Below are 26,165 nucleotides of genomic sequence, written 5' to 3'. Positions count from 1 at the left end.
CGTTCTTCTGTAGCATCATTCAATTTGGTTTCTTTTTGTCAGTTATACTGTATATGTCCTTTCATTCTATTTCAATTTTCAATGAATCGAATAATACATAAGCAGACGTGCTTCGATCTATGAATTCATGCATCAGTGGGGTGACTATTGTTGCATCCATGGAAAACCATATATTTTTGTCTTCAGTTTTCTCTTTTGATTTTCTCTCTCTCTTTCTGTTTGCTTGATAAACCCTCACTATCATTGTATCAAGATCCCATTCGCATCCATCATCCAGACCATTCTTATCCCGTGTATCTAACTTGGTTAAATCGACCACCATCCTCAAAAAGGTAAGCGTCGAGTGGTCTACCATCGATTTTGCTCCGGCAAAACAGACTTACCTCTCCTTTACTTCCATCCTTCTTCCAGCTTCCGGTTTCCGTTTTCTTTTCGCCTGACAAGTTCTGGATACTACAAGTTGATTTTCTCTCACCATCCATTCATCCATCTGGCGAAACCGGATGACGTCAAAGGCCATCGTTGGTGGTGTGGCTCTCTTTTTAATCAGAAAAACGCTTACGTGTCCTCTTCATGTTCCTCTCCTTTGGATTGCTTCTCATCATATGGTATTCAAGAGGTCTTCCCGATTATTTTATTTGTAGTTCATAGTTTGTATTTTGTATTTTGTATTTCATGTACATATTCTTCTCGCAGTCTTTTCCTCTTTTTTTCCCACAGGGTTTTTTATGAGGTTTTTACTGACGCAACCATTGTTTTTTTTATCATCATGTACTTTATTTGTTTCTTTCTTTTTATTCGGGGACTCTCGATATCTGGAATCCAACTCGAAGTTACCGTCACTTCTGGCCACGTCAATATTTTTTGCCTGCTCAAGCTGACACCACCGATCCATCGCTTAACTGTCCCTGGAAGCAATTTTATTTTCCGCATCGAAGAAGAAGCTTACCTGGCGGTCCGTATCATCTTTTTTTTTTTCCGGTACACCATTTGGTTCAAAGGCAAGTCCAATTTCTTTTCCTTTGCTATGATGTAATGAACGTATACTAATTCAAATTTTTTCAATGTCATATAATCCAAGTCATGTCAAGCGATCAATGGCTATTGCAAACTCAAATAACAAAGGTAAAATATCTTGACGAAAATTTGAATCAATCAAAGAGCTTACTAACTCATTTTTTTAAATACCCAATATTCCCACACATTATTCTAGATCTATCATAACCTTGGGCGGGACGGAACTGAGGGGGTCAATAAGTGCTGCTGCACACATGTTTGGAAATCATGACTGTACGGTATGCCAGAGTATTGACATTAATATACCAAAGTCCCATCAAGAGTTCCGCCCAGGTTATGCCGTATCGCGTTAGGCTTTTGTCTGACGAATGTCGCTCAATGTAAGGGGGCGACGTCCAGTAGCAGGTGGCATCCATGGCACAGCGGGTGTACGGCTTGTTATATACCAAAGTAGGACAGAACACATGGTCCAATGAAATGAAAGGAACGAGAAAAATAAAATTCCGACGACATGATGACGTTTCAATTTTTAGGACCACTCTTTTTCATTTTTTTCGATCGTACGGCCGAGGCAGTTCCATTGCTTGAATTGCCATGACCACCCGACAGCGACATCTTCGAAGAGGCGGTCCAGAGATCGAAGATGCTACCACTCTAAAGCTAGGAGAAGGTGTGTAGTTGCAAAAAAGACAAGTTGCCAACGACGGCGATCATTGACAAATGTGTTGCCTTTGAAGAATTCATCAACTCGCAGTGCTTGTATATATCAGAAGTGCGAATTCTGTTGGAAGCACAAGAGGACACCAATCGTGCCGGTCTCAATCGACAAACTACCGGGTAGATACAGATTATTTCAAGAAGAGGAACTTGTACAGAGCCCATGATCTTAATCGCTCCAAAATGTTTAGTGTCATGGCGAAAACGTTGGAATATGTTCGTACTTTTAGCCGATTCAGCAATCGCGATTCTGTGCGTGAAGTACGACAGTAAGTGTTTTGAATTCTGTTGCAGTCATCATTCTGCAACGAATGAGGGTTCATTTGAAGGGGAGAAAAAAGGTGATTTCTCTTCAATACTTGGTTGTTTTACTAAGTGATGATGGGGAAAAACACATTAAAGGGTGCTTGGCAAGGATGATTTGGCCCAGTTTGAAGTGGCTCAAATAGCCAACCTCTGCTGTGAAGATGCCGAAGAAGCCAAGGCGCTGATTCCAAGGTAGGGTCTTTTTCTAGGTGGTTCGTGTTGAATGTGATAATTGACACATACAAAAATGTTAGCTTGGCGAACAAAATTGAAGACGAGCCGTTACAGGAAATGCTGAACCAGATGCTTACCATCAAAAAATTCCAAGGCTAAGACCAATCCCAAGCCGAACCTCCTTGACAATCAATCTCATTTTGTATCATATCAACCACTGGTAAAAGCCTGATCCAAGTCAAGAAAAACCAGAAAAAAAAAATTCACTACATAATCTTTGCTTGACATGCCCTCTGATCGAAACACACACCATCGTCACCATTGTTCAATAAAAAATACACGTGGAACGGACAACCTTTGCAGTAATTTAGTATAAGTTTGGGAAGTTACGATGGATTGCATCAGGAAATGATGCTTTTTGTCGCTTGGAGGGTTTTTTTTCAGTCACGCTGGAGATGCATTGTTTGTGATTGGGTGAAGTCATTGTATGATAATAAATGCAGAAAAAAGCAAAACAAGCAGGAAGCTCGATGAAAGGGTTATCTGTTGATTTGGTGTAATGGATTAGGAAAAATCACTGAAGAGCCCATATGAACTGCCAACCTCATTTCTTTTTTGCTACGGATAAACCATCGTCATATCATGTGGTGAGGGAATTCTCTTGTTCACCCTTTGACTTTATCACAGGGCAATGATCAGACCTTGTGCAACCCGAACGACAAATCCAAGATGGGGAGATTGGGGGAGGGAGGCACTTTTTTTTTGAACATAAAAAAAAAGAAGGAACGAGGTTGTCCCTTTTATCGTGGCACTGAAGCTGCATCTAATTTCTTTGGGTTTTATAAAACCAAATCCACCAATCTTTTTTCTTCCCTTTTCTCTTGTCCTTCCTTTTTTAAATTTCATTTTTTGCAGTAAATCCTTGCGTTAATCCGACTCTCTTTTTTTTTCTCCCCCTTTTTATTTACCGAAATCCGTTCTTGTGGTTGTTATTGCCATGTCGCTCAAGCTGATCACTTCTCTAGTTTCTTCATTACTCAGACGGACACCTCATGAACGTTCAGAAAAAGAACCACCCGACCTGAGTACGGACAATTCCACGCTTCACACTTCCCCTTCGCAACCCTCGTCTATACCTTCGATATCTTTCAGTTCCACCGTCACTATCCAAGGCATGTTCTCCAAGAAAACCGACGATCGTCAGGACACTCTATCTCTATCCACTGCTGCCAATGGACCCGAATCTCTTCACCATTGGCACAATCAACCTTCAGCCTTTGATGCCAAATCTTCTTCCACCGTTCACGATTATGAACTGCTGGAAACTTTGGGTAAGTAGTGGTACTGTGGTGTCGGCACATCGATGGATCCTGATTTCATGCTCATAAATAGGCACTGGCACGTTTGGTCGAGTGTATCTGGCCCGAGAAAAAAAGGATAAATCGTATTATGCTATCAAGATTTTGAAGAAAGCCGACATTGTGAAATTGAAACAGGTCGAACACATCAATTCCGAGCGTCAAGTATTATCACAACTGAATTTCCCGTTCATTGTCAAGCTGTAAGTGGGACCTGGCGACGAGTATGGCCATGGAACGGGTTGGGGTGGGAAAGCTTTTGGGTGGTGCGGGTGTCTCAATCCTATCGTAACGGGGAATTAAATTAATCTGTGCTCATCGAAACCACTCAATCTCCGCCAAACAGGTATTGCACTTTTCAGAACGAACAGAATCTGTATATGGTACAGGAATATGTACTCGGTGGAGAGCTTTTCCGGCACTTGAGAAATGCAGGCCGGTTTACCAGTGAGATGACTCGATTCTATACGGCCGAAATTGTGCTGGCCCTGGACTATTTGCACTCCAAGAACATGGTTTATCGCGATTTGAAACCGGAGAATCTATTACTAGACCGGACAGGGCATATCAAGATCACCGATTTTGGCTTTGCAAAACGGTTGCAGGATCGAACCTGGACCCTCTGCGGCACCCCCGAGTACTTGGCCCCGGAAATTATTCAGAGTAAAGGGCACGGAAAGGCCGTTGATTGGTGGTCCTTGGGAATCCTGATTTTTGAGATGTTGGCCGGATACCCACCGTTTTACGACGACAATCATTTTGGGATCTACGAACGGATCCTGAGCGGCAAAGTCCAGTATCCCAATTACATGGACAGCACCGCCAAAGACCTGATCAAGAAACTGCTTGTCATCGATCGCACACGACGTTTGGGTAACCTGAAATGTGGAGCAGAAGACGTCAAACGTCACAAATGGCTACGTAACACGGATTGGCTAGGATTACTGAATAAGACAGTGCGGGTAAATGCCGATGACGATTGTATTTTTTCTTCTTTTATCTTTTGTTTGGGATTATCCCTTTTTTTGGTTGTATGTTGATTGCCATGTGAGCGAATATCACTAACAAGATGATCCTTCTTTTTTTTTTAGGCACCCTTGATTCCGGCGCATTCCAGTGATTATGATACAAGCAACTTTGAAAAATATCCGGAAGAACCGCCTGCAGAAGCATCACATGGCGATCCTTATCGCTCACTCTTTGCTGACTTTTAAACCGTGTCACTCATTTTCATCTCCCAACGTTTCTCTTCTGTCATTCCGCTTGGTCTCTTTTCTTACTTAATTATTGCATTTTTTTGATTTCTGCCATTTTTTTTTGGCCATCTTCTTCCTTTGATTTCTTGTACTATACTTATTTTATTTGGAATTTTCATTCATGCCCTCTTTTTCTACTTATATTTCCATCATCGATACCAAAGAATGGGCGGTCAACGTATTGGAGGACGTTTTATCGGATAATCCACCCATTGCATTCGAACCACTGTCACCACCATGTTACCCTGACGAGAAGCATGAATCATCCTCCTGGATCAATCATCCCCTTGGTAATGATGATGGGTTACACCGGTCATTGTCTCTTCCCGATGACGAGTCCTACTGCAGTGAAGATTTACGATCCCCGTCCTTTTCGATCCCCAGCGCCACTCACTCGGACCCCGGAACTTTGCCGTCAATCGTCAATGGATTTCACGTCGCCAAATTGTCATCGTTCAAACGTCGTCTTAGTTTTAAACGTTTGTTATTCTCTTCGGAGGCCTTGCTTTATCGATCAACGTGTTGGAAAGTGCAAAAAGGCCTGGAAATCTGGAGAAGCACATTAGAATCATCGATGGAACAAAAGGAGCCTATAGAAAAGGTACTTTATCATCCAATTTTTGCCATGGTAGACGCGCAAAATCAGGGAAAAAAAATAATGACGAAAAAATTATAAATTCTGCCAAAATTCGATCGGTCAATGCTCACTGATTACCCGTTTTAGGGGGTCACGGCCTCGCATTTATCGCATTTCATCATGACCGAATTGTTGTCTACCGAAGCTACTTATTTAGATCATTTAATGATCATCAAAAAGGTATAGTCTGTTCTTGACATTTTTTTTTGGTGCTCCTTCAGATGAGAAAATAACCGCTTTTGGTAGGAGTTCATGAATCCGCTGCATTCAGCGGCCAAACAACGACCGCGACCATTAGTCAGGATGGAGGATGTGGAAGTCATTTTTGCGTTTATACCCCAATTAATTATTTTATCCACGGCCTTGTTTTGTCGATTGCATGACACCATTCACTACGCCACCGAACATAGTGGTCAAGGCATTGGGCGCGTATTTTGTGATCTGGAAGATCAGTTCGCGGTTTATATTTTTTACGCTGTCAATTTCTCAAAGTTGCAAAAGTGCCTTGCCAAAACCGCCGATAATATTGTGTACCGTCAACTTGTGCAGGTGAGTGCAACAATTTCTCACCTTTATTTTTCTCAGGCTACCTGTACTGACATCATTCGAACTAATAGAATTCCTTGCGGAAAAAGGAAACCAACCGAATGGGGTTATCAGACTACATGATTGCCCCCATTCAACGGATCACCCGTTACTGTCTCCTGTTGAAAGGTAAACAAAAAAAAAACTCACTGACCATCACATCATTTGGCGCATGGCTCGTGCTTTTTTTTGGATTCGCTGGTGACTCACTTTTTTCATGGATTCATCTAGATCTGAAGAAACGTACCTCTCCCTCCCACTTGGACTATCCCTACCTCGACCGAGCTCTCAAATCACTCAGCGCATTGGCCTGGGCCATGAATGATATCCAGTGAATTTTTCCCGGTCTTTCACTCTTGTATATTCCATCCAACTCAATTTTTCTCTCAACTAAAAAAGTTATACCCCCACATTTAAAAAAACCAACTGCAATCCTCCGTACTTGTCAATCGTAAAAAAAGAAAATGTACAATTTTTGTTAATCCTCCATTTCTGATTTTTCGTGATTGACCTAAAGAATGCGACAAGGCTTACTTGCTGTGACAGAGCCATGTTCGTGCAAGACCCAGAGGTACAAGTTTGAGGGACATCACGAAAGAGCGTCGACAACTCGACATGGAATCATTTCATGCGACTAGGCTGCCTTTTCTTATCTAAACGCATGATTGGGTTCCTGTCTCTACTTGGGCATCTGCCGGGTAACTTTCAACTACTTTCATTTGATGAAATTTTACTTCAATATTATCATTTCTTGAACTCTTGAATTCTTCTATGAAATTATCCGTTCCATCTATGATATTCATCTCAGTAACCACCAAAAGTGACCATAGAAAAACAATGCATGTATGAGATACCCATCTGCACATCTAACATAAGAGGACTAATAGGACTTTGTAAACGCCAAGATCAAAAATGCACCACTGATCCTCTCCATGTTGTTGAAGCAGTAGTAGAAATCTTTTTTTGGGGAACGATGGCATCTGCATAATGCGTTAAAAAAATCAGTCACATGAACACAAATTTCTGAGAAAAGGGGACCTCCAGGGATATAATACATCATGTAATTATGTTTCGTCTGCGCCAACTTGGAATCCGTTGTCAAACTCAGATCCTTGGACGATCGTATACTTCGATTCGTCCATTGAAGGTTCTCGGAATCGAAACTTCCTGCGATGATACGTCTGCTGCCATTGTAACGTCGGATCGTCAGATTCTCGCCGAGGTGGTCAAAGGTCAGCAAGAGATGCACGAACCCATGGGCGGGATCGTACCGACACTGGCAAGCAGAGGTCATTCCAGAAATCTACCCGCTGTTATTTGCGAAACCCTGGATCGAGCAGGATTGACCGTAGCTGATTTGGACGCCATTGCTGTCACTAGAGGCCCCGGCCTGCCTCCCTGTTTACCAGTGGGTCTGAATGCTGCCAAGACACTGGCCGCAGTATCCAAGAAACCATTGATTGGCGTCCACCACATGGTATGTATTCTGTTGCGGTTTTTCTTTTGGGTGCCATTGCCTGATCCGCTCACTATACACTGTAGGAAGCCCATGCTCTCACTGCTCGTTTAACCACACCTCATCCTTCCAACCTTCCCTCGCCCATGTTCCCGTTCATGACCTTGCTCATTTCCGGAGGTCATACATTGCTTTTGACTGCGAACGATCTTGGTGATTATACTCAGCTTGGCACCACACTGGATAATGCGGTTGGTGAAGCGATCGACAAAACGGCTCGATTACTCAATTTGGAATGGATCAAAGGCCGTCGAGGAGGGCCTGGTGCCGCGCTAGAACAAGCTGCGCTTCAAGGTAATCCCGATCGATACATGGATCGATTACCGATGCCTATGCTGCAACGCAACAAAAGTGTCTGTGGGTTCAGTTTCTCGGGATTAAAGACGGCGGTGGCCAGGCTTATTGAGGTAGAAAAAGTGGTGGATTTGTCCGTATCTCAGGATGTGAGTGACATGGCGGCGGCATTCCAGCTGGTGTGTATCCGTCACATTGAACAAAAGCTTCGTCTTGCCCTGGATTTGGAAGTCGTGCAAAACAAAAAGCCCCTCACCGCGCTAGTGGTGAGCGGCGGGGTGGCTAGCAACAAGTTATTTCGATCGAGGTAAGTCCGCCAGCGATCAAGGCTGCGTGGATTAGCTAAGCTTCTTCTTTTTCATGAATATTTAGATTAGAAGCAGTTGCCGCGAGTTACAATTTACCGTTGGTTTGTCCTCCTCCCCAGCTCTGTACCGATAATGGTGTCATGATTGCGTGGACAGGTGTGGAACGTTTGCAAGCTAACCTTATCGATGATTATACCATTACCACTTTACCAAAATGGCCCCTAGAATCGCTTAAATATCGCGATAGTTCCTAGTTTCATTTGACAGCAACGAATCCATTTTGTATAGATTACATAGACAATGCGAATAGCCTCATGCAATTGAAAAATATCAATAGATGTAAATACTGTAATATCGCAGGCACTCTGAAGTAGTTGTTCTTGAACATGTGACAGCTTGTGGATGATGGCCAATGCCGGAACTGATGATCCATCATGGCGACTTTCAACGATAAAAGTTTGGTTCTCTGGGGAATAAAAAAATCAAAAATGGGAAAATGGAAGACAAGCTAGGAACAAGATAACATGGGGAGTAAAATAAACACGAGGACCATATGATGTATCATACACGCTCGATCCTTGATTCAAATTTATTCTATGATATATAGCGGAAGAAACTATTTATGCTGCAAGGCGAGACATGCTATAACTCATTTAAAATACATAACATAACATAACAACCCTGAGACATCGCAAGGAGATGAGGCATCGACAGTGAGAAACATAAATATAGTAGGTTGCAATGGATTGACCTTCCACGGGAAAATTACTGCTTGAAGAAGTGAAATGAACTAAAATTTAGAGTTTGCTTTTCTCATTTTACCCCAAACTGGAGTTGCCTTTTTCTTTCAGTCGGAAATCACTGCCAGATGGGTCTGCTTTTGTCACCCGTAGTCTTTTGATGCTGGCGTGCTGAGATATCAAGTCGGCTTTGAAGTAAAACTGGGAACGCTGTACCTCAAGAATCATACCGAATATTTTTTTAGTACAGAAAACATAGGAATTAGCAATGCATAGACAAAAGCTAACAGCTTATATAGTCCTGCGTCTGTCCTTGCAATAGTTGTGTTTGGTCTAACAAGAAATAGTAATACAAATATGAAAAAACTTTATGCCACGTATTTTGTCACCTGGTCGTTTTGTAGTTTTTTATTTCAGTTTTTTGGATATTACTCAAAAGGGACGCTTTTTCTTTGTTGATTATTCAGTTTTATCTTGGTTCTTGAATCGCTGCTTCAACTGAGCAACTTCGCGGTTGAGAACCCGTCGTTGAGCTTCGGCACGCTTGGAAATCTCTTGAACGCGTTCCTTATTTTCGGCCGTCAAACGAGAACGGTCAATGGAAGCGGCAACCTCGTTGAGCAAGCCAAGCACGGCATCCAGCTGGTTAGGTAGCCTGTTCAACATCATGGGAAATAATGATGAATTTTTCGGTTGCTTTTGAAATACAATGATCGTTACCACTTACCAGGTCACGATGGGCGAACCTCCAGTTGCCACAGGATGTTCGGTATGCTTGATAATATACTCCTTGGTAAAGTTCCAGTGTCGGTGGCGGAATGCTCGAATTTGGTCGACGTTTGCAAGGTAAATGGCTATCAAATTGTAATTTTTTTTAGCGCTTGGATCTCATTCAAACTTGGAAGCAAAAACAAGAACGAACCTGCAGAATTAGGGTCTTGCATGGCAAAAGCTTTGAGCTGAACTTGCTTTGCGCGTTCCTGAACATGTTCCAAGAACTCCATGTGGTTGGTGGGACGGTAAGATCGGAAATCCTTGAGAACCAATGTCAAGGGGTTCTCGGGCATAAGCTCTGTAATTTGCAAAAGGTTGTCTCCGAGGGGCACCATGGAATCGTTGGCACCACTTTCACCACGGTGAGTCATGGGCTGATCACTCACCCCTTCGTAAATAACACCATTGGGGAACATGGGCTTTAAGATACAAACAAGGATCGGTCAGTACAGTTTTGCGGTTAATTTTTCACTAAGAAAAGTGCCTACCTGGTTCTTGGTGCCCATGATGAAGGTTCTAAATTTGATATAGTCCTCAGGAAGACTGCGGGACCACATCATTTCCATTTCTTCATTCACATCATTGTAAGTATCGTTCAACGATGCCATTTCTTGATCAAACTTCTTGCGGTTCTTGGCAGCAGCCGCATTCAAAGCACCCATGGCATGCTTCACAAGGTGTGGAGAGTGTGCGACCATGGTGACATGATTCAGAACAAAACCTTTTCTATTGTAGTAATAAACAAAGTTAGTCATTGTTCTAATGGTTTCACCATCAAAATACATACTCAGACGCAGAGCCTGCAAACGTACGAACCAGAGCCAAGTTATCATAGGTAAGGCCGCCCAAAGGGTTAATGCGCTTGTAGTTGCAAAGGCTATGTAGTTGGGAAGAGAACGGTTAGTTGCGCAACTCTTAAAGGCTTTTTAAGCCAAAGCATGCCAGACTTACGCATAGCTTAGGGCACTACATAATAATAATAAACTCGTGAGAATTGAGTGATGAATGAGTGTCATACGTCTCCCACTTACTACTCCATAAAGGGCTTGCTGTGGATCTTTTGAGCAATTTTGGTCAAAGGCACGGCAATATTGGCGGGAAGCACACTTCGACCTAGACCGTAATCTTTGAATTCTCTGTACAGGATATCGCATGGTTCCAATAAATAGGCCGAGGCAGCAAAAGTGTAGTCGCGGAAGAGGGCTGTGAAATAGTCCACAAAAAAAAAATAAGCTATTAGTATGTCGCAACGCAAAAAGTCGGTCAGGGGGCGAAACTTACCAGACAACAACTGTTGATCCTCGATATGATCCACATTATAAAGAGGAAGCTCTTCGCGAACAGCATCACCAAACTGACCGCTGGCCAGCAAACCGGGAGTACCATCAGGGCGGCGAATAGGCATACGCTGAAGCAGGGATTCAAGGCGACTGAACTCCTTGGGAAGTTCAGCCAGAGGGTCTTGCCGAGGTAAGAAACCATTGGTGGTGCCGACCATGAACTGGGGCAGCTTGGTATCGTTGACCGTCTCCGTGAGCACGGAAAACGCACGCCGAGTAATGTGAGGGGAGTGGTAGCGAGCCAGCAAGGAGGGCAAACGCTTCAAGGTCAAAAAAGAAGACATACTTGTTTCGAAGGGGGTTTTGTGGGTAGTAGTGTAAGTGAAAAAAAAAGAGAATAGAAGAGGTTGGAATTACAGTCGTTGAAAGCAGCTTTTGCGACCTCTTATTTATAATTCTCATCCGTCTCATCTTCCCGTCGCTGGTGGACTTTTTTTTTCCATCTTTACGTTCTGCTGACTCATGTGTCTTTGATGACTTTTTGAAGAAGCAAGCAAACGAAGTATGAAAGGCTTCTTTACACTTTTTGGCGGGCTTTGAAGCGAACCACGACCTGGAGCATCTATACGACCTCTTTGGTATGCATATTTCGTATTATTGACCCTCTCTTTTTCTCGTTTCGTAGACTTCAAAAATTTGGAAACCATCATTCAATTCAAGAAATCTTCAAAATACAGAATACCGCCATACAGAATACCGCCATTCAGAATACCGCCGTGCAGAATACCGCCAAATTGCTGGTCACGATGCAGATGTGAGAGCGAACCAAAACCGAAATCCGGCGCGGTCTTGTCCGACCCCCTTTTTTTTTCTCGTTTCTCACAAAGAAAATTGACGATTAAAAAAGCCAACTCAACAACAGCAAAACCACGTTGAAATTGACGTGATCTATCAGCTCGGCCTGGTTTTTTTTTCCTCACAATAGCCTCGTTATGCAGATAAAATTTCATCTTTCAGATTCGTTTTTCGTGGGAAAAAAAACTCCAATGAAATGCATCAACGTTTATGGTAATGTGCAGTTTTCGGTCCGGTCCAATAAGCATACATTTTTTATTTGGAAGCATGGGGTAAAATGATGAAAAGAGAAAGTATGTTCAACCATCCTGTGTTTGTTTTGCTCCGTTTCGCTCCGAATGTGGAGCTTTTAGTTCACATTGCGATAGGTTTTTTTTAATGAAGTGCATCCGATAGCTCCACTTATACCTTCAGGACGGTAGCTTGTTCAACACGGCGTCTATATTTTGCATATTGCCCCAGTTTAGTAACCCGTGAAGTCGATGGCATTCCTCGGTATTCATGACACGCCAATGAGGCGAAGCTTGCTTCTTCAACCAATTGAAATCCTCCATCTGATCATAATAGTTGATTTGCGTCTAGAACCCGAGGGAACGGATGAATTAACTTTAAACTGTTGGATTCCCACATTCGTGTGCCGACAAAAACACTAGTGTGACTTACCCCGGGATTCTGCAACTCGTAAGGACCTACACGAATATCTGACGAGTCTTCAATGATTGGTCGACTGGACACATTCAAAAATAGATCGACGTTGTGTGCATCATGCACGCGACACTAGATATAACACAATTGGGGAGGGAAAAATAAAGTAGTCAGTCTCGATGTGAATGTTGGTTTGTTTTTGGTAGCATGGTTCTGTCTCCACGAATGGTTCCCCTCTTTCTTTTTTCACTCGATATTACCTGGTGACATCCAAATGTGATAATACTGCGTTTTAACCCATAGATCAATACGGAGCCATCAATCGCCCCACCAACGATGACGCAATCTTGCACATTTTTGATGTGGAGTGCAGATACTTTGGTCGACTCTTCCATTAACCAGACAACGCATTGTTTCAGATCCGTCAACACCACATCCACGCTCTTGCCTTGTGAAATGCAGGTACGCTCCAACACAATTAATTCACGTGATTTTCCACTGATGGTGATCGTGTTGTCGCTGGCTTGTTCCGTTGTCACGTTGCTCGTGTCTTTTTTTTCTTTTTTCGATCAGTGAAACGATCAAACATCTTTAGTATTGTCATGCTTGATATGGAGTTGGCGGTATTTACACACGTACCAAGATCAGGGTCCACGGCAAAAGTTGGCTTGGAGGTATCCGTCTTCTTTCTTCGAGATTTGAATGAGAATTTAGCTTTTGGAGTGAGTGTGGTTTTCGCACCATCGAGGGCTTCATTCAGCATTTTGAGTTGCTATTGTTTTCGGTCGTTACGATACTGTATATGGGTTGGAGCAAGTGCGTGCTTACTATCTGAAACTGTCGTTCATCATAGGAGGGTATAAACTCGGTTGCTTTGGTGAGCCGTTTCTCTAGTGTATTGATTCTTTCCAAAATGGCGGTGAAGTGAGATGTCAAATCGTCCCTCCGTACAGTGTTGGATGCTTGAATCTGCTCATCGATGGCTAGTGCTGAGTTTTAGAACCCCGAGACGATGACAGTTACAAAATGCCGTGTTTGTACCTTGACGCTCTGATTTGAATTCTACCCAGAAGGCATTGGCAGCTTCTGTGGTAGTGACTTCGCCCATGATCGAAACCCACGGTCGTCGAGATCAAAGTCAGGGTCAAAGTTAAGGATCCACATGTGACTCACAAAATTCAGTCCGACACCGCCGGCGCCGTTGACAAAGAACCCTTTGAGAAAGTAATACCAAAAATCATCGAATTACAGTTCGCAAATCACACAAATCACTCATAAGCAAACTGCTTGACGAAGTAAAACGCCAAGATTTATATCAAAGATATCTTTCCAAGGTAGCCAACTAATAAAGCGTGCAGACCAATGTTGACTGGGCTTCCAAGTCAATCATTATCATCTATTAGCTGGATAGCTTGGATTACGGCGCCTATTTTGATATTGTCACTTGGACAGTCTATTCTGAATCCAAGCAATTGGTCATGGATCAAACTGTTTGACTATTTGTTGTTTACTAGTAGGATGATTATCACTTGGTCAGTCTTGGCGACACTTTATCCTTTTTATGGGTTGATACAGTGGGTTAGCGTCGTGGCATTATCATGGCGCCGTTGCCAAGGTTAAAGTCAAAAAAAAGAGATGGCACTAAGGGAGGGTGTTTACGTATGCTGTACAATAACTACTCAACCTACCGATTGGTAGCCCAGGAATGCTGTATTGCAGAGTGGTTGGAACATTGCTTTTTTTTTCACTGATCAAGCCATCGCTGCATGGTTACCAAGGTAACCATTGCCTAACCTTGAAATCGATCGCGATCAGTTGATCTTATGCGCATAAGTTCAAAAATTGCATATGAATGCGATTGATAGAAAATGCACACAAAAAAAAAGCAGGGACTAATCTGAGTAAGACCATGTACCGATGACATTTTACAGTAGCGGATGGACGGGAAGATCGGAAGAAATAAGATTGGCCGATAATCTCTTTATCGTCTCTATCATTGTTGATATCATATACACGATAACACACCATTGCATAGTGTTTTGGCCTGAATCCCTTTTTTTTTCGCCCCCTTTCTCGGTATCCCTCTTCACATGAGAGACAGCCATGTCGCCTCCAATAGAAATTCGCATCAATGGTAGAATTATCCAATGATCTCATTGGCGCCATTCTTTCACCATCCTTTTCGGACATGTGAGATGGCTTTTTTTGGTACTAATCGCCCGATTTATCTATTGGATGATCATCAACAAAAAATAAGGAACCTAAAAAAATAAAACCAAGCCCAGCCTGCCGCAGGAAAAGAAAAAAAATACGCTGCACTGTTTATTTTCCACCAAATCAACCATGCATTATCTAACCACCTGCATATCGTCGTCGTCATGGTGATCGTCATGTGTACTGAAAGATAATTTCCTTCACAACTTAAACAACCACTGTCCTTTTTAATTCCCTATTTTCTCCGCAATCTTGTCTTTTTTAATTCTTTGCCCCACTTTCTAATTGCCTATTTTTCTTCCTCTCTTTTGTTATATACTGGTCAGTTTTTCATCTTCATCTTAACTCATCTCATCCCTTTCAAATTACTATGAAATATTCTATCGCGACAGCGGTGGCACTGTTATGTTGCGCAAGTGCAACCATGGGTGCGGCGGTGCCTCCTCGACATACAAAAGACATGATGCAGCGTAAAATAGGACGCAGTTTTGGTCCTGAATTAGCCCATCGTCATTATGTCAGCCCTTACGAAGATACATTCTCTGTTCGAGGTTTTGGTTCCTATGAACCTGTGGATATTGCCAAAGCTTTTGCGAAAACCCTCACTTCCAGCGATTTCGTGGTTAAAAATGCCTATCGGAGCGATCTGAGCGGGGTGACACATGTGTACTTGCGACAGAAAGTGGATGGACTGGAAGTCATGAATGGTGATATCAATATCAATGTCGACAAGTACGGCAATATCATTTCATATGGCGACTCTTTTGCCAGGGGCAAATATCATACTCAGAGATCCGATCGATCCTTGCTTTGGGTAAGTCTTCTTTTCTTTTTTGCATTGTCTTGCTGCGTGATGGTGTGAACCTTGTTATCGATTGGTTGACCTGATGTGAACTTTCTTTTTTTTTTTGGGTGTGTGTGTGTGTGTATTATACAGCGGGTACAAAGTGGGCTCGATGTGATCTCCAGCACGGTGTCGCAATTGATCTTCAACAGCCCAATGCGGGAACGACAGCAACAACAGACCAGCTTTTCGGCTTCTTCCAATGGCTATTCATTCGCTTCTGGTCAAGGCTCACCCATGGACCCGGCGGAAGCGGTCTTGTCGCTCTTGGCATTCGTTAAACACAAATTACCTAATCCCCGGGCGGTGGACCAATTATCCCCATCGTCATTGACTCCCGTGACCTCCTTCCAAGTCGGTGAGCCGGTGATTGAATTTTTGGATGTACCTTATGCGCTCTCACCTGTTCAAGCGAAACCGGCCTATATTCAGCTCGAAAATGGTGACCTCCAGTTAGTGTGGGACGTGCAGCTTGAACTCCAAGATAATTGGTACAATGGTTTCGTCCACGCTCACGATGGTACGATCGTCAGTCTCGTTGATTGGGTCTCCGACGCCGCGTACTACAATGTGATCCCCTTTGGATCCAATGATCCTACCGATACGGACCAGCAGCTGGTCAAGGATCCGCATGATCTCTGGGCAAGTCCCGAAGGATGGCACGCTCAGGGCACGTTGTCCAGTGGTCACGCTCAAGTGTTCAACGTCACCATTGGCAACAATGTGTATGCGCACACCAACCCGGATGGAGGATACAATTGGGAAGAGAACTACCGTCCCGCTGGTCGTGCCGGCAAACAAGCAGACGATATCGTCTTCGACTATGAAGCCAATTTTGAAAGACAAGAACCCAAAGAATACGAAGACGCTGCCGTGACCAATTTATTCTACTGGTGTAATATGGCCCACGATTTACTGTACCGCTACGGATTCGATGAGAAAGCCGGTAATTTCCAACAAGATAACCTCGGCCGTGGTCGGCCCGATGACAATGGCGCCAACGATGCGGTCATTGCCAATGCCCAGGATGGCTCCGGCCGCAACAATGCCAATTTTGCCACCCCTCCCGACGGTCGTCACGGCAAGATGCGCATGTACGTGTGGGATCAGACCTCGCCCATGCGTGACGGCGACTTTGAGAGCGGTATTATCATTCACGAATACAGCCACGGATTGTCCATTCGATTGACGGGTGGTCCCCATAACAGCAACTGTCTTGGATGGGGTGAAGCCGGCGGCATGGGTGAAGGCTGGGGCGACTTTATTGCGACCATTATCCGTATGAAGAGCAGTTACACTCGCGACATCGATTTTGGTATGGGCGGATGGGCCAATGGCGACGAAGGTATTCGAAAATACAAATACTCTACAAGCAATATCACAAACCCAAGCACGTACAAGATCATGGATCGATTCGACTACTGGGGTGTTCACGCCAAGGGCGAAGTATGGGCCGAAATGCTGTATGAAGTCTACTGGAATCTGGTCGATAAACACGGTTTCACCTCGGAATGGTTTCCTCCTGTTCCTCGGTCTGAAGATGATTACGATAATGTGCGCAAGCATATTCTGTCGCACGGAAACACATTGGCACTACAACTGGTGATTGACGGCATGAAGCTGCAACCTTGTAATCCAAGCTTTGTGGACGCTCGTGATGCTATCCTGGCCGCCGACGAAGCATTGACCCAAGGCGACAACTTTTGTGACATTTATCAAGCGTTTGCAAAGCGTGGTCTAGGCTACGGCGCCAAACTGGGCAAAGATCGATGGATCGAAAAGAGAGTAGAAAGTTTTGACTCGCATCCAAAGTGCCAATCCTAAACTAGTTATACTCTCCCCCGCCCCCACTCAATCCTAACCTTTCCCTTTCGATCACTATCTATCCATACGAACTCGCCTCTTACCGTTCTTTCTTTTTTTATTTTTTTTAGTTTTTATTTTTGTTTTACCGTAGTATTTTCTTTTTGATATCCAAATACATATCCAATTCTGTGTCATAAGCCCCCTATGTAAGAAAAGCTGATAACGAGATTCAGGTTGCAACAAGGCAACAAGTTACAAAACATGGTTGCAAATAATCGTTACTCTTGCTGTGCTTATTCTCTTCCATGCTAAATTTCCATTTGTGTTATCAATCAAGATATATGGGACCCCAGAGCTTTTTTTTTTATCTAAAAGAGCGTAGCATCAACAATTCACGATGCTTGATTGACGATTCTTACAATGTCGAGATTTTATTACAACCAATTATAAAAACCAAACTGCCTCATGACGGGATTTCGCTTGTCGAGAGAGAGACAACCCAATATCGACCGGGCAAGACCGGACTACTTTTTCACAAACGCAATATTCACCCGATCATCGCCAATGATTTGCCTATACATTGATGGTGAGATCAGTCTGTCCTACGACCCATTGTAACGGCACACTATCGGCCGACGTGACTTACTTGTTGTAAGAGCGACGGAATATTGCTGCATCTTCAATACTTTGAAATATAAGGTTGGCCTTTTTCTCTGCGGAATGGACTTGGATATCCTTGATTTTCTGTAGCAAAAAATACAGTTAAGTCCACAACGCTCTTTTTTTCGCAATAAAAAAATGCCAAGCCAATGGTCGTCGTTTTTCCTTTTATACTTACTGAAGCCAATCTCAGTTTGTCGCCCAAAGACTTGATGTCTTCTACTTTTGCGTTGATTAAATTCGTTATCACCAGTTCTGCGGATTTTCCAGCCGTAGACACGGGGATGGGCGATGAAACCGGTTTGATATCGGGTTGCGTAGGCATCGCCGCTTCTTGTCGAACTCCATTTCTGACTTGGTTCGATGGAGGAGGGCGCGCATAAGGCGACATGCGCCGGTCGCCTCGCGTAGCCGTATGTCCCATGGTTAATCGTCGAACATTCTGAGCCGCGGCCGCACTGGCGGAATCATTGTTTGCAAACCGGTCTGATACATGAGGAGGCGAATGGCTTTGTGCTGCTGCGGCGGCGGCTGCCGCCGCGGCGCCTTTGATCGAGAACCCTCCCGGTGACCGAGATGCTGCCGAATCCTCGTTCACCAAAGATTGTGTATTATTAAGACGATCGTTAATCGTTGATCGCTTCAGTGGCCGATCATGCTCCATATTCGACCCCTGTTTCCGCTTGGCGTTTAGCAACACATGACTACCCACGTCTACACGTAGAATAGAATGAGAAAATTGATGTTCAAAACGCGAATAAAAGAAGTCGACAGTCCGTACCATGTGTCTGCCGGGAGACAGTTGTGTTTGAAACAGAGACATCTTGTTTCTATAGACGCGCAGTTTTAGTAGCTATTCGGCCTAATTTATTGGCCTAGAAATTCCATACCTGATGAGACGCCGGCATTCGACGATCGTCGGTTGGTTGTCTACTCTGTTGTCGTCTTTGTTGCTGCATTTGTAATAAATGCTGGCGCTGTTTCTCCAACATTTCATTTCGGGCCGCCTGATCGGCCGGGTTCATTGCATGCATTGGTAATTTCGGTAGAGAACCTGCAAACTTGGGATTGACATGGATCCGGCCACCACCACCACCAGGGACGGCAGGAAATCCCATCATGGGCGGCATTCCGTACGGGTTCATAGGCATCGACATTGGCATACTGTGAAATTGAAGAAAAAGAAAAGGATAAAGAAAAAGAACAATGTTAAACCAACAAATCACAGTGAAAAAGCGAGCAAGATACCTCTCTTGTCTCCTCCATCTCCTCGACCCCTCCTCCCCACCCAATATCTCTTTCAAAAATATGATCCTACTGCTACACAGTAAGATTCCGCGCTTCTATACATCTTGGCTTCATCTTCTTTTTGACCCTCCATATTTTGCTCATTTTGACCTTCTTTTTTCCCCTTTTTTTTTCCTCTTTTTCTTTTTCATCCCTTTTTTCTTCTTCGCTCTTGGTGTCAGATTGAACGAACATGGCAGCTTTCGAGTGCGAAACCGCGTTGTGTGAGGAAGAAAATAAAAGAATCCAAGGAAATATGATGACTAGCAAGAGGCGAAAAGGAGGAGACCAAGGATAACGCAGAAAACAAAAAAATCATGATAGACCGGAAACGTACTTCATCCCCATCATATAACCTTGTTGTCCCATGGCGTACATGTCTTGCGACATGTAGTTTCGTTGAGAGTAATTTCCATGTCCACTCTGCATTCGTGGGTAAGGCGAACGTCGTGCTTGCGGCGTTGTCGGTCGAGTTTCTTTGGGCTTCAACTTTTCGGTATCTTCCTCGACTGCACCCTTCACGTTCGATGGACTCTGCTTGTCATCGGCTTTGGCAGCCACCGTAGGTTTCGCGGCAGCCACCGTGGGTTTTGCGGGCTCAACAGTGGATGTCGGTTTCGTGGTAGGTTCAGTGGCTTTAGGAGGGGTTGTTGAAGGTTTGGCTCCTACGTTAGCACTAGAAGAGGTCTCCTTTGCTGCCTCCCGCGTATCCGTTTTCGTCGGTTCGGCTTTCGCTTCGCTTGGTTTAGAAATAGCTACAAGATTCCATAAGTCAGTCACACTGTGCCATTGACTGTAGAATAGTTTTTCCCTAATGATCCAATCGTCTTACCTTTTGGCTCTGATGACGCTTGACTAACTGCCGGTTTAGCTGCCACTTCTTTCTTATTTACCGACTCGGTAATGAGTCCCAATTCTCTTTCCAATGCTTCTTCATCAAAGTCATCAGGATTGAAATCGCCAAGATCACCGTAATCGAGGTTTTCAAAATCGAGCTCGTCGTCCATTATAGTTGTAATATGAGAAAATAAAAGGGCTTGCAAAAAAAAAGTTAAAGGACACCACATGGACGTATCCGGCAACAGGACAAAATAGAGCGTCGGGCTTCCAATGCATGTCATGTGACCTGGCTCTTCCTCGAATGAACCTTCCTAGCAGATTTGGAACGACACACAGAAACAGATAACATGTCTAAAGTGATGATAATATTTATATCGTTTTCACCATCGTAGGGCCTATTAGGTTATTCTTATAAGTGGACATTAATGATAATGGTGATATGGAGAACAGATTAACTGGGGAAAATCATGGTATTTTTTTCTACTGGGTTTATGCTTCGGTGGGAGCGGGAGTGGCGTAAGGCAAGCTAAAGTAGGTATTCACATCCGCAATCATGGTGAGCTCATGGAACATGTTGATAATATCCGGAGCAACATAGACACTTTCAGGTAAAGCAGGAAAAGACGTCGGAAATGACTAGATTGCAGTATTTGAGTATCATGCAAGGCATCTTGTTTGGGATGGACCGAGTATATCTTTTTTCCATTTACCTTTTCCTCTTTAAATGAAAAGTGGCACCTCAGAATGATACCACATAATACAAAACGTACAATAAAATACCATAAAAAGTCGTCTGACATGAATCGCTTGACGTGAATATCTAGTATGGGTAAATGAACATGCTGCGTTGATCATGAGACCTCGATATTTCCCGGTTACTTACCGACATTCGGATCTGCAAGCAACATATCACCGACGGCTTTTTCCATCGTACTAATAAGTGCGACGCATTCGTCCCATTTAGCTTGGTCCAAATTACCGATATCCGAAACGGAACAGAAACCAAGCAAAGGGGTGTGTAGGAACAAGGTGAACAGACTGCCGATTTCGCTTTTATCCTGGACAGACGATGGGTATTCTAGCGGTGACAGCAGGCACATCACGGGCTGGTCAAAGACGGCCGGAATCGTTTTGAATACGGTACTATTGCTGCTGTCGACGATTAGGAATAAAGGTTTGCGCGTGAAAGGGGTCAAATCAGCCGGATGTAAGCAATGGCTCAGTGGCACCATCGGTTCATCGGACCGTTCGGGAATGGTCGGTTTTCGCTGACTGGTGGCAACGCCACCTCCATAGCCCGGTACCGTCGGTTCAGGATAAGCAATGCCATCAGCCGATAGATAAAGCAACATGGCTGCATTGTCCCCGATATCTTTATACGCAGTTGAAATGTAAACCAGGAGTTGGCTCAACGAAGGCCGATACAAAAGGTATTTGTGAGGATTAGATCGCTTCAACGATTTGTCGACGTACTGTGCTTGAGAACCTGTGGCGCCATACGTTTGTTGTGATGCGGCTGTGGCACCTGCTGCTGCTGTTGACGGCGCGTCCTTCTTGGCATCGTCCTTGACGGCGGCTCCTGGTTCCCGTTTCTCATTGGCGGATGACCGTTCGGTCGATTTAAGATTTTGTGGAGGCAAAGGTTTACTGACATCTGGCTTTCGTTCAAGAGATTGAAGCATACGATACATGTCCAGCGTCAGTTCAGAGAACTTGATTTGGTTGTGGTAGTTGCCAACTAGGATGGCTTCTTGGAGTTTTAATCGTGCGCTCTCTTTCTCTTTCGAGACGCTATAGGACGGTAAACGATGCATGATTGTCATTGGAGTCCTGTCAGTGCTGATGGGCACCAGCTTCTTCTCCGCTTCCATGAAGGTACTGATCTCATCAAGGACCATTTGCCACTCTTTCGCATCCGACATTTTGAAACTCTTGGTATACTCGTCAATCAGTCCTTCAAGTTCACTGATCAGCAAACGAATATTATCATCCTTGTTCAGTAAGAGGCACACGACGATAAATCGCGCATAATATCGCATCTTCTTGATCATCAGGGCCGGACTAATTGAAACAGGTCAGATTATCATCAATCACCACTAATGAAAGTTGGTCCAGTTTCCATACTTTTTCACTTCCAGAATGTCTTTAAAGTACTGCCGTTCATGAATAGCTTCGTAAAAGATGTAAGCTTCGTACAGGTAATTGGTTTCACTTGTTCTTAGACTACATGGAAAAGTGTGAATAATGGCCTATCTCTCTCTCTCTCTCTCTCAGTGTGTCAGCTTCAACTTACTAATAGTGATAGTACAGCTGGCCAATTTTACTCGCAATTTCACCCACTTCCCAGCGCTTCAAGCCATAATTATTTTTGTTCTCCAGCACTGGTCTGTCATGCCATGGTAAAAATTCAGTCATGAGAAGGTTTTTTTATGCGCATAAAAATATTCCACTTACCGATGTGATTGCTGAAACTTCCACAACTAATACGAACACGAATAAACATCACAATTCAATCAAACAAAAAGCAGACAGCAATTGTATGACTCTAGTTCGCATACCTTTGTGTAAACCTCGAATGTTTTTTCAAAATACTATAGTACCCATTCAATACCAGTAAGCATACCAGGTCTCTTTATAGATACTTACCGGTCTCCATTGTCGATGACTTCCTGTCGGCGGCAAGTCTCTAGTGGGGCTACGGTGTCAACTTTTTGTCTCAACATGAACGGTGTCAATTTAGAGGGCTATGCTCCAGGTACCTTAATCCACTAAACAGGCTTTGGCTTTTTTCCAGCAAGTATTGAAATTCTTCTACCAGTTTTTGGGTGCGGATCGCTTCCTCATCGGCGGCGACAGCAGCGGCTGCAGCGGCCATGGCGGCCGCCGCTGTACCTGTACTCGTTGAATTGGAGGGAACGTTGGGATTGGGAGGATCAGTATTGCCTATTTGACAGTAGACGGTTAACATGTTTGGTCGTCTGTCTGTCATTGAACACTACCCGTACCTGCGTTGGAGGTCGTTGTGGAGCTGCTAGGTGCAGCCGTGGGAATAGCTGTGGTGACGGACCCTTACAATTTGTTTCAAAGACGATTTAGCCAACAGGTGATTGCGGTGATCGTATCTTTTCTCTACCTTGAGCATCCATGGGATAATGAAGTCGTTAATCAGGAGAAACAGACAAAGGAACACGGCTTTTTTGCATTTGCGCGAGATTTGAAACACCGGCTTTTGCGGGACGAAACGACCGTTTTCCATCGTTCCCGCTTTCACCAAGATCGCTCTTTTTCAACAACCTTTGATTCATATACAATACGCATCGTCTACTCTCAACTAACTCGCGTTGACGGCAAGCAAGCATTTATTATGAAATTGTATGTTTGTATTGTTCTGTAGAACACCTTGTGAGCATATGACAAATTTTGTGATTGTATGCACGGTAATTTGCCCAAATACCTGACGCGTGATGTCTCCCTAAGCGTGCGTTCTGATAGGTGATCATCGCTGATGTTCAGGCACGCGATCCGTGAATTGATGAAAAAGAAAAAAAATTCTTAGAGCTAACTAACGCGGAATGGGTGCGATACACGTACAATTCCACATCATCTGCTTAAATTAAGTGAAAAAAATTCACCACCAAGAAAGAAAAAACTAAGAAGACGAGATGATGGTTCCTGTCTTGTGTTATATACATATGTATTTTTTGGTCTTTTTTTTATGTGCAACAGTTTCATAATGCAATCTGGAAGATCATTATAATCTGAACCAATGTCACATACAGAACATACGTGAATTTTGGCTGCTGAACATGGCGGAAACATGATCTATGGAGAATAATCTGGACGCGCATTAGTGGGAACTATCTGCTGTGTTTATATTACCGTTTTACTTTTTTTTTTCTTTTTTTTGGGGGGGGGGACATCGTCGTGGTACAATACATGAACAACAAAATTCGCTCGTTTTCGGCCCGACAAAAAATCTATACCAAAGTTCCATCAAGAGTCTCGCCCAGGTTATGCCGTATTGCGTTAGGCTTTTTGTCTGACGAATGTCGCTCAAGGCAAGAGTGCGGCATCCAGTAGCAGGTGGCATCCATTGCACAGCGGGTGTACGGCTTGTTAGATGTAGGAAAAAGAAGAAACCATAACAAGATTTAAACATAGATATCAATGAAAATAACAACAGGAAATATGAAAGAGCTTAAAAAAACAGCATAGGACAAGAAAAGCAATAAATGAATATGATGACAAGAGAAAAAAAAAAGAAATCAAGTGCAAAAAACATAAAGCAAAAGAAAACACAAAAAGCAAATAAGAATAGATTGTGGGTGTGGGTATGTGAGAATGTCTGAGAAGTATACATGTTTACAAACGGGCAATGGAAACACAAGCACTGGAGAAAAATTAGCCAAAAAGGAAGGAATGGGAAGAAATTGTGGGGTATCAAGAGTAAATTGTATGTGCGATGTCCAAATCGTTCACTGAGCGCAGAGCCGCCCCGTCAGTTACACGAAAAGAGGTATTGACTTCCTGCTCGTCGTACGATGCCGTTGAGAATTCTGATAAGTCGGACATTGATGAAGACGATGAAGACGACATGGATGGTAGGAGAAACACTGGCCGAGTTTTGCCTGCGCAAGACATCCTTCGTTGTGCATTTTTCGGCCGTGGCTCAGGCGATGGATACGAAAACGATTGACGACGATGATAGGAAAGGGTATAGCTGGATGGATGGAATATATTATGTTCGTGCGAGTCAGACACATAAATATTGGACGCTTCTTTTGCCTGGCAAACGCCTGAACAGAAATTCATGCTCTGCAAAATGATCAAAAATTCATTTCTGGGTGAGACGCCTCCTCATCTTTTGATATAGAAAGAATAGTAATGGCACGAATAACACTTACATCGTTGGCAAGTCGTTTTTCGCAGTACAAGCAAATACTTAATTCCATGTTCGACGATTTTTTCAAAGGAAATAAGAGATAGAGAAAGAGGAATAGAGTGTGAACCGTCTTTTTCGGATTGAGGCATTATTTATAACCATCCGAGATGGAGTGAGAAATCAGAATCACAGCGTGACCCAACAAAAGCGTATGTGGGATTTTTCCGATTCGAAACGCTGGCTCCGGAAGATCCCTGCTATCACTCCGGACCGGTTTTTACCAGATAACGTATGACGAACTCTTCATCTTTTTTCCTCGCTCACCAATCATGTGGAGCCATGCTTTCATGCCTTATGCATCTGCATAGCTGGCTTCCTACTGAACCTTTATCTCTCTTTGATAACCTCCTTTCCTATCACTATTCTAATTATGATAACCAATCACAGAATACCGCCTTACAAGGAAATGAATTCTCGCTTTGGCGGAAAACCGACTGCAATCACAAAAAAAAAAATTGACCGCTTCTTCATTATCTCCGGCGCTAGCATTTCTTTGTCTTTTGGCGGCGTTAGTCTGATGGCATGATGGTGGCTAAAAAGTGACGAAATTCATTTGCCACTCACTTGCCGCTTGTCATAGGGCAGCTTGGGTTATCATCGGGCCCCGGATGGTTGCATCGTCACGAATTTTTATCTATTGAGGTCACGGTCATTATAATTTTTTAACTTTTGGCCTCTCATTTCGTGAAATGATAGGGCTTGAATGAATTCGCGGCTCAGGTTTGTAGTTTATCAGTCTCGTATCTCTACATCAGCTTGATTTGAATTCTACGACCACTTCTGATAAGCGCCACCGGATAGATGGTAGCAGCATATCAAATTGTAAAAGGGATATTGCATCAATGGACTAGAAACCTTTGACACGGATCTGGCGCATAGGACTTGTCATAAAAACAAAACCAATTGTAAAGAAAGAATGATGATATATTTATTAGCCGATACCGACTACAGTACCTTATCTAATCAGATGATACAGTCGAAAATGAAATGCTACGACATTCATCCTTGTCTGTGGCAATAGGCAACACCACAAACACGTCCGAACATGATGCTTACAACGTGATGGAATTTTAGTCCGTGAGATCATCATCGGCAGAAGCCGCTTTTTAT

General features: G+C 43.6%; 13 protein-coding genes across 13 annotated transcripts; 7 read left to right on the top strand and 6 right to left on the bottom strand.

The window, feature by feature from the left end:
* Positions 1-1,322: 1,322 nt before the first annotated feature.
* On the top strand, positions 1,323-2,654 carry BYT42DRAFT_559678 (HRDC-like protein). The gene is made up of 5 exons (XM_051567149.1): positions 1,323-1,687; positions 1,755-1,854; positions 1,926-2,003; positions 2,137-2,232; positions 2,295-2,654. Exons 1-5 carry the CDS (start codon positions 1,612-1,614, stop codon positions 2,371-2,373), a joined length of 429 nt encoding a protein of 142 aa, XP_051426131.1. The 5' UTR covers positions 1,323-1,611; the 3' UTR covers positions 2,374-2,654.
* A 557-nt stretch (positions 2,655-3,211) lies between these two features.
* On the top strand, positions 3,212-4,786 carry BYT42DRAFT_543642 (kinase-like domain-containing protein; the record flags this gene model as incomplete). The annotated part of the gene is made up of 4 exons (XM_051565708.1): positions 3,212-3,545; positions 3,607-3,775; positions 3,919-4,534; positions 4,664-4,786. The coding sequence occupies 4 exons, from the start codon at positions 3,212-3,214 to the stop codon at positions 4,784-4,786; spliced, it is 1,242 nt and encodes a 413-aa protein (XP_051426130.1).
* Positions 4,787-4,868: 82 nt separating this feature from the next.
* BYT42DRAFT_230291 (uncharacterized protein) lies at positions 4,869-5,641 on the top strand. The gene has a single exon (XM_051562617.1). The coding sequence runs from the start codon at positions 4,950-4,952 to the stop codon at positions 5,502-5,504; it is 555 nt and encodes a 184-aa protein (XP_051426129.1). The 5' UTR covers positions 4,869-4,949; the 3' UTR covers positions 5,505-5,641.
* BYT42DRAFT_543641 (Dbl homology domain-containing protein) lies at positions 5,586-6,385 on the top strand (the record flags this gene model as incomplete). Its single annotated transcript, XM_051565707.1, has 4 exons — positions 5,586-5,645; positions 5,712-6,014; positions 6,083-6,179; positions 6,282-6,385. 4 exons carry the CDS (start codon positions 5,586-5,588, stop codon positions 6,383-6,385), a joined length of 564 nt encoding a protein of 187 aa, XP_051426128.1.
* Positions 6,386-7,091: 706 nt separating this feature from the next.
* Positions 7,092-8,587, top strand: BYT42DRAFT_559671 (Gcp-like domain-containing protein). Its single transcript, XM_051567148.1, has 2 exons — positions 7,092-7,527; positions 7,593-8,587. The coding sequence occupies exons 1-2, from the start codon at positions 7,117-7,119 to the stop codon at positions 8,169-8,171; spliced, it is 990 nt and encodes a 329-aa protein (XP_051426127.1). The 5' UTR covers positions 7,092-7,116; the 3' UTR covers positions 8,172-8,587.
* Positions 8,588-9,300: 713 nt separating this feature from the next.
* BYT42DRAFT_642557 (uncharacterized protein) lies at positions 9,301-11,366 on the bottom strand. Its single transcript, XM_051572586.1, has 8 exons — positions 10,964-11,366; positions 10,714-10,885; positions 10,634-10,648; positions 10,470-10,559; positions 10,171-10,408; positions 9,831-10,101; positions 9,636-9,762; positions 9,301-9,563 (listed from the first exon to the last, which is right to left on the bottom strand). The coding sequence occupies exons 1-8, from the start codon at positions 11,304-11,306 to the stop codon at positions 9,368-9,370; spliced, it is 1,452 nt and encodes a 483-aa protein (XP_051426126.1). The 5' UTR covers positions 11,307-11,366; the 3' UTR covers positions 9,301-9,367.
* A 681-nt stretch (positions 11,367-12,047) lies between these two features.
* On the bottom strand, positions 12,048-13,671 carry BYT42DRAFT_559669 (tubulin binding cofactor C-domain-containing protein). Its single transcript, XM_051567147.1, has 5 exons — positions 13,504-13,671; positions 13,291-13,445; positions 13,102-13,234; positions 12,723-13,021; positions 12,048-12,594 (listed from the first exon to the last, which is right to left on the bottom strand). The coding sequence occupies exons 1-5, from the start codon at positions 13,568-13,570 to the stop codon at positions 12,376-12,378; spliced, it is 873 nt and encodes a 290-aa protein (XP_051426125.1). The 5' UTR covers positions 13,571-13,671; the 3' UTR covers positions 12,048-12,375.
* Positions 13,672-13,801: 130 nt separating this feature from the next.
* On the top strand, positions 13,802-14,307 carry BYT42DRAFT_559665 (uncharacterized protein; the record flags this gene model as incomplete). The annotated part of the gene is made up of 2 exons (XM_051567146.1): positions 13,802-14,017; positions 14,151-14,307. Coding segments are annotated over exons 1-2 (287 nt in total), but the record flags the coding sequence as incomplete, so codon positions are not given.
* A 354-nt stretch (positions 14,308-14,661) lies between these two features.
* Positions 14,662-17,529, top strand: BYT42DRAFT_559663 (Fungalysin metallopeptidase-domain-containing protein). The gene is made up of 2 exons (XM_051567145.1): positions 14,662-15,490; positions 15,614-17,529. Exons 1-2 carry the CDS (start codon positions 15,047-15,049, stop codon positions 17,342-17,344), a joined length of 2,175 nt encoding a protein of 724 aa, XP_051426123.1. The 5' UTR covers positions 14,662-15,046; the 3' UTR covers positions 17,345-17,529.
* Positions 17,530-17,850: 321 nt separating this feature from the next.
* Positions 17,851-19,149, bottom strand: BYT42DRAFT_543636 (uncharacterized protein; the record flags this gene model as incomplete). The annotated part of the gene is made up of 5 exons (XM_051565706.1): positions 17,851-17,899; positions 17,973-18,070; positions 18,165-18,700; positions 18,768-18,816; positions 18,877-19,149. 5 exons carry the CDS (start codon positions 19,147-19,149, stop codon positions 17,851-17,853), a joined length of 1,005 nt encoding a protein of 334 aa, XP_051426122.1.
* A 439-nt stretch (positions 19,150-19,588) lies between these two features.
* Positions 19,589-20,280, bottom strand: BYT42DRAFT_543635 (uncharacterized protein; the record flags this gene model as incomplete). Its single annotated transcript, XM_051565705.1, has 2 exons — positions 19,589-20,028; positions 20,106-20,280. 2 exons carry the CDS (start codon positions 20,278-20,280, stop codon positions 19,589-19,591), a joined length of 615 nt encoding a protein of 204 aa, XP_051426121.1.
* Positions 20,281-20,467: 187 nt separating this feature from the next.
* Positions 20,468-23,301, bottom strand: BYT42DRAFT_559656 (protein SCAI). Its single transcript, XM_051567144.1, has 11 exons — positions 23,247-23,301; positions 23,119-23,181; positions 22,873-23,056; positions 22,760-22,808; positions 22,672-22,704; positions 22,568-22,593; positions 22,407-22,499; positions 22,238-22,336; positions 20,997-22,174; positions 20,824-20,933; positions 20,468-20,749 (listed from the first exon to the last, which is right to left on the bottom strand). The coding sequence occupies exons 1-11, from the start codon at positions 23,257-23,259 to the stop codon at positions 20,603-20,605; spliced, it is 1,995 nt and encodes a 664-aa protein (XP_051426120.1). The 5' UTR covers positions 23,260-23,301; the 3' UTR covers positions 20,468-20,602.
* An 884-nt stretch (positions 23,302-24,185) lies between these two features.
* On the bottom strand, positions 24,186-25,107 carry BYT42DRAFT_559651 (uncharacterized protein). Its single transcript, XM_051567143.1, has 2 exons — positions 25,018-25,107; positions 24,186-24,928 (listed from the first exon to the last, which is right to left on the bottom strand). Exons 1-2 carry the CDS (start codon positions 25,063-25,065, stop codon positions 24,554-24,556), a joined length of 423 nt encoding a protein of 140 aa, XP_051426119.1. The 5' UTR covers positions 25,066-25,107; the 3' UTR covers positions 24,186-24,553.
* Positions 25,108-26,165: the final 1,058 nt, after the last annotated feature.

Source organism: Radiomyces spectabilis, assembly GCF_025331425.1.
Source record: "Radiomyces spectabilis strain NRRL 2753 chromosome Unknown BYT42scaffold_3, whole genome shotgun sequence".
NCBI classification, from domain to species: domain Eukaryota; kingdom Fungi; phylum Mucoromycota; class Mucoromycetes; order Mucorales; family Radiomycetaceae; genus Radiomyces; species Radiomyces spectabilis.
This window is presented reverse-complemented; position numbering and strand designations above follow the sequence as displayed.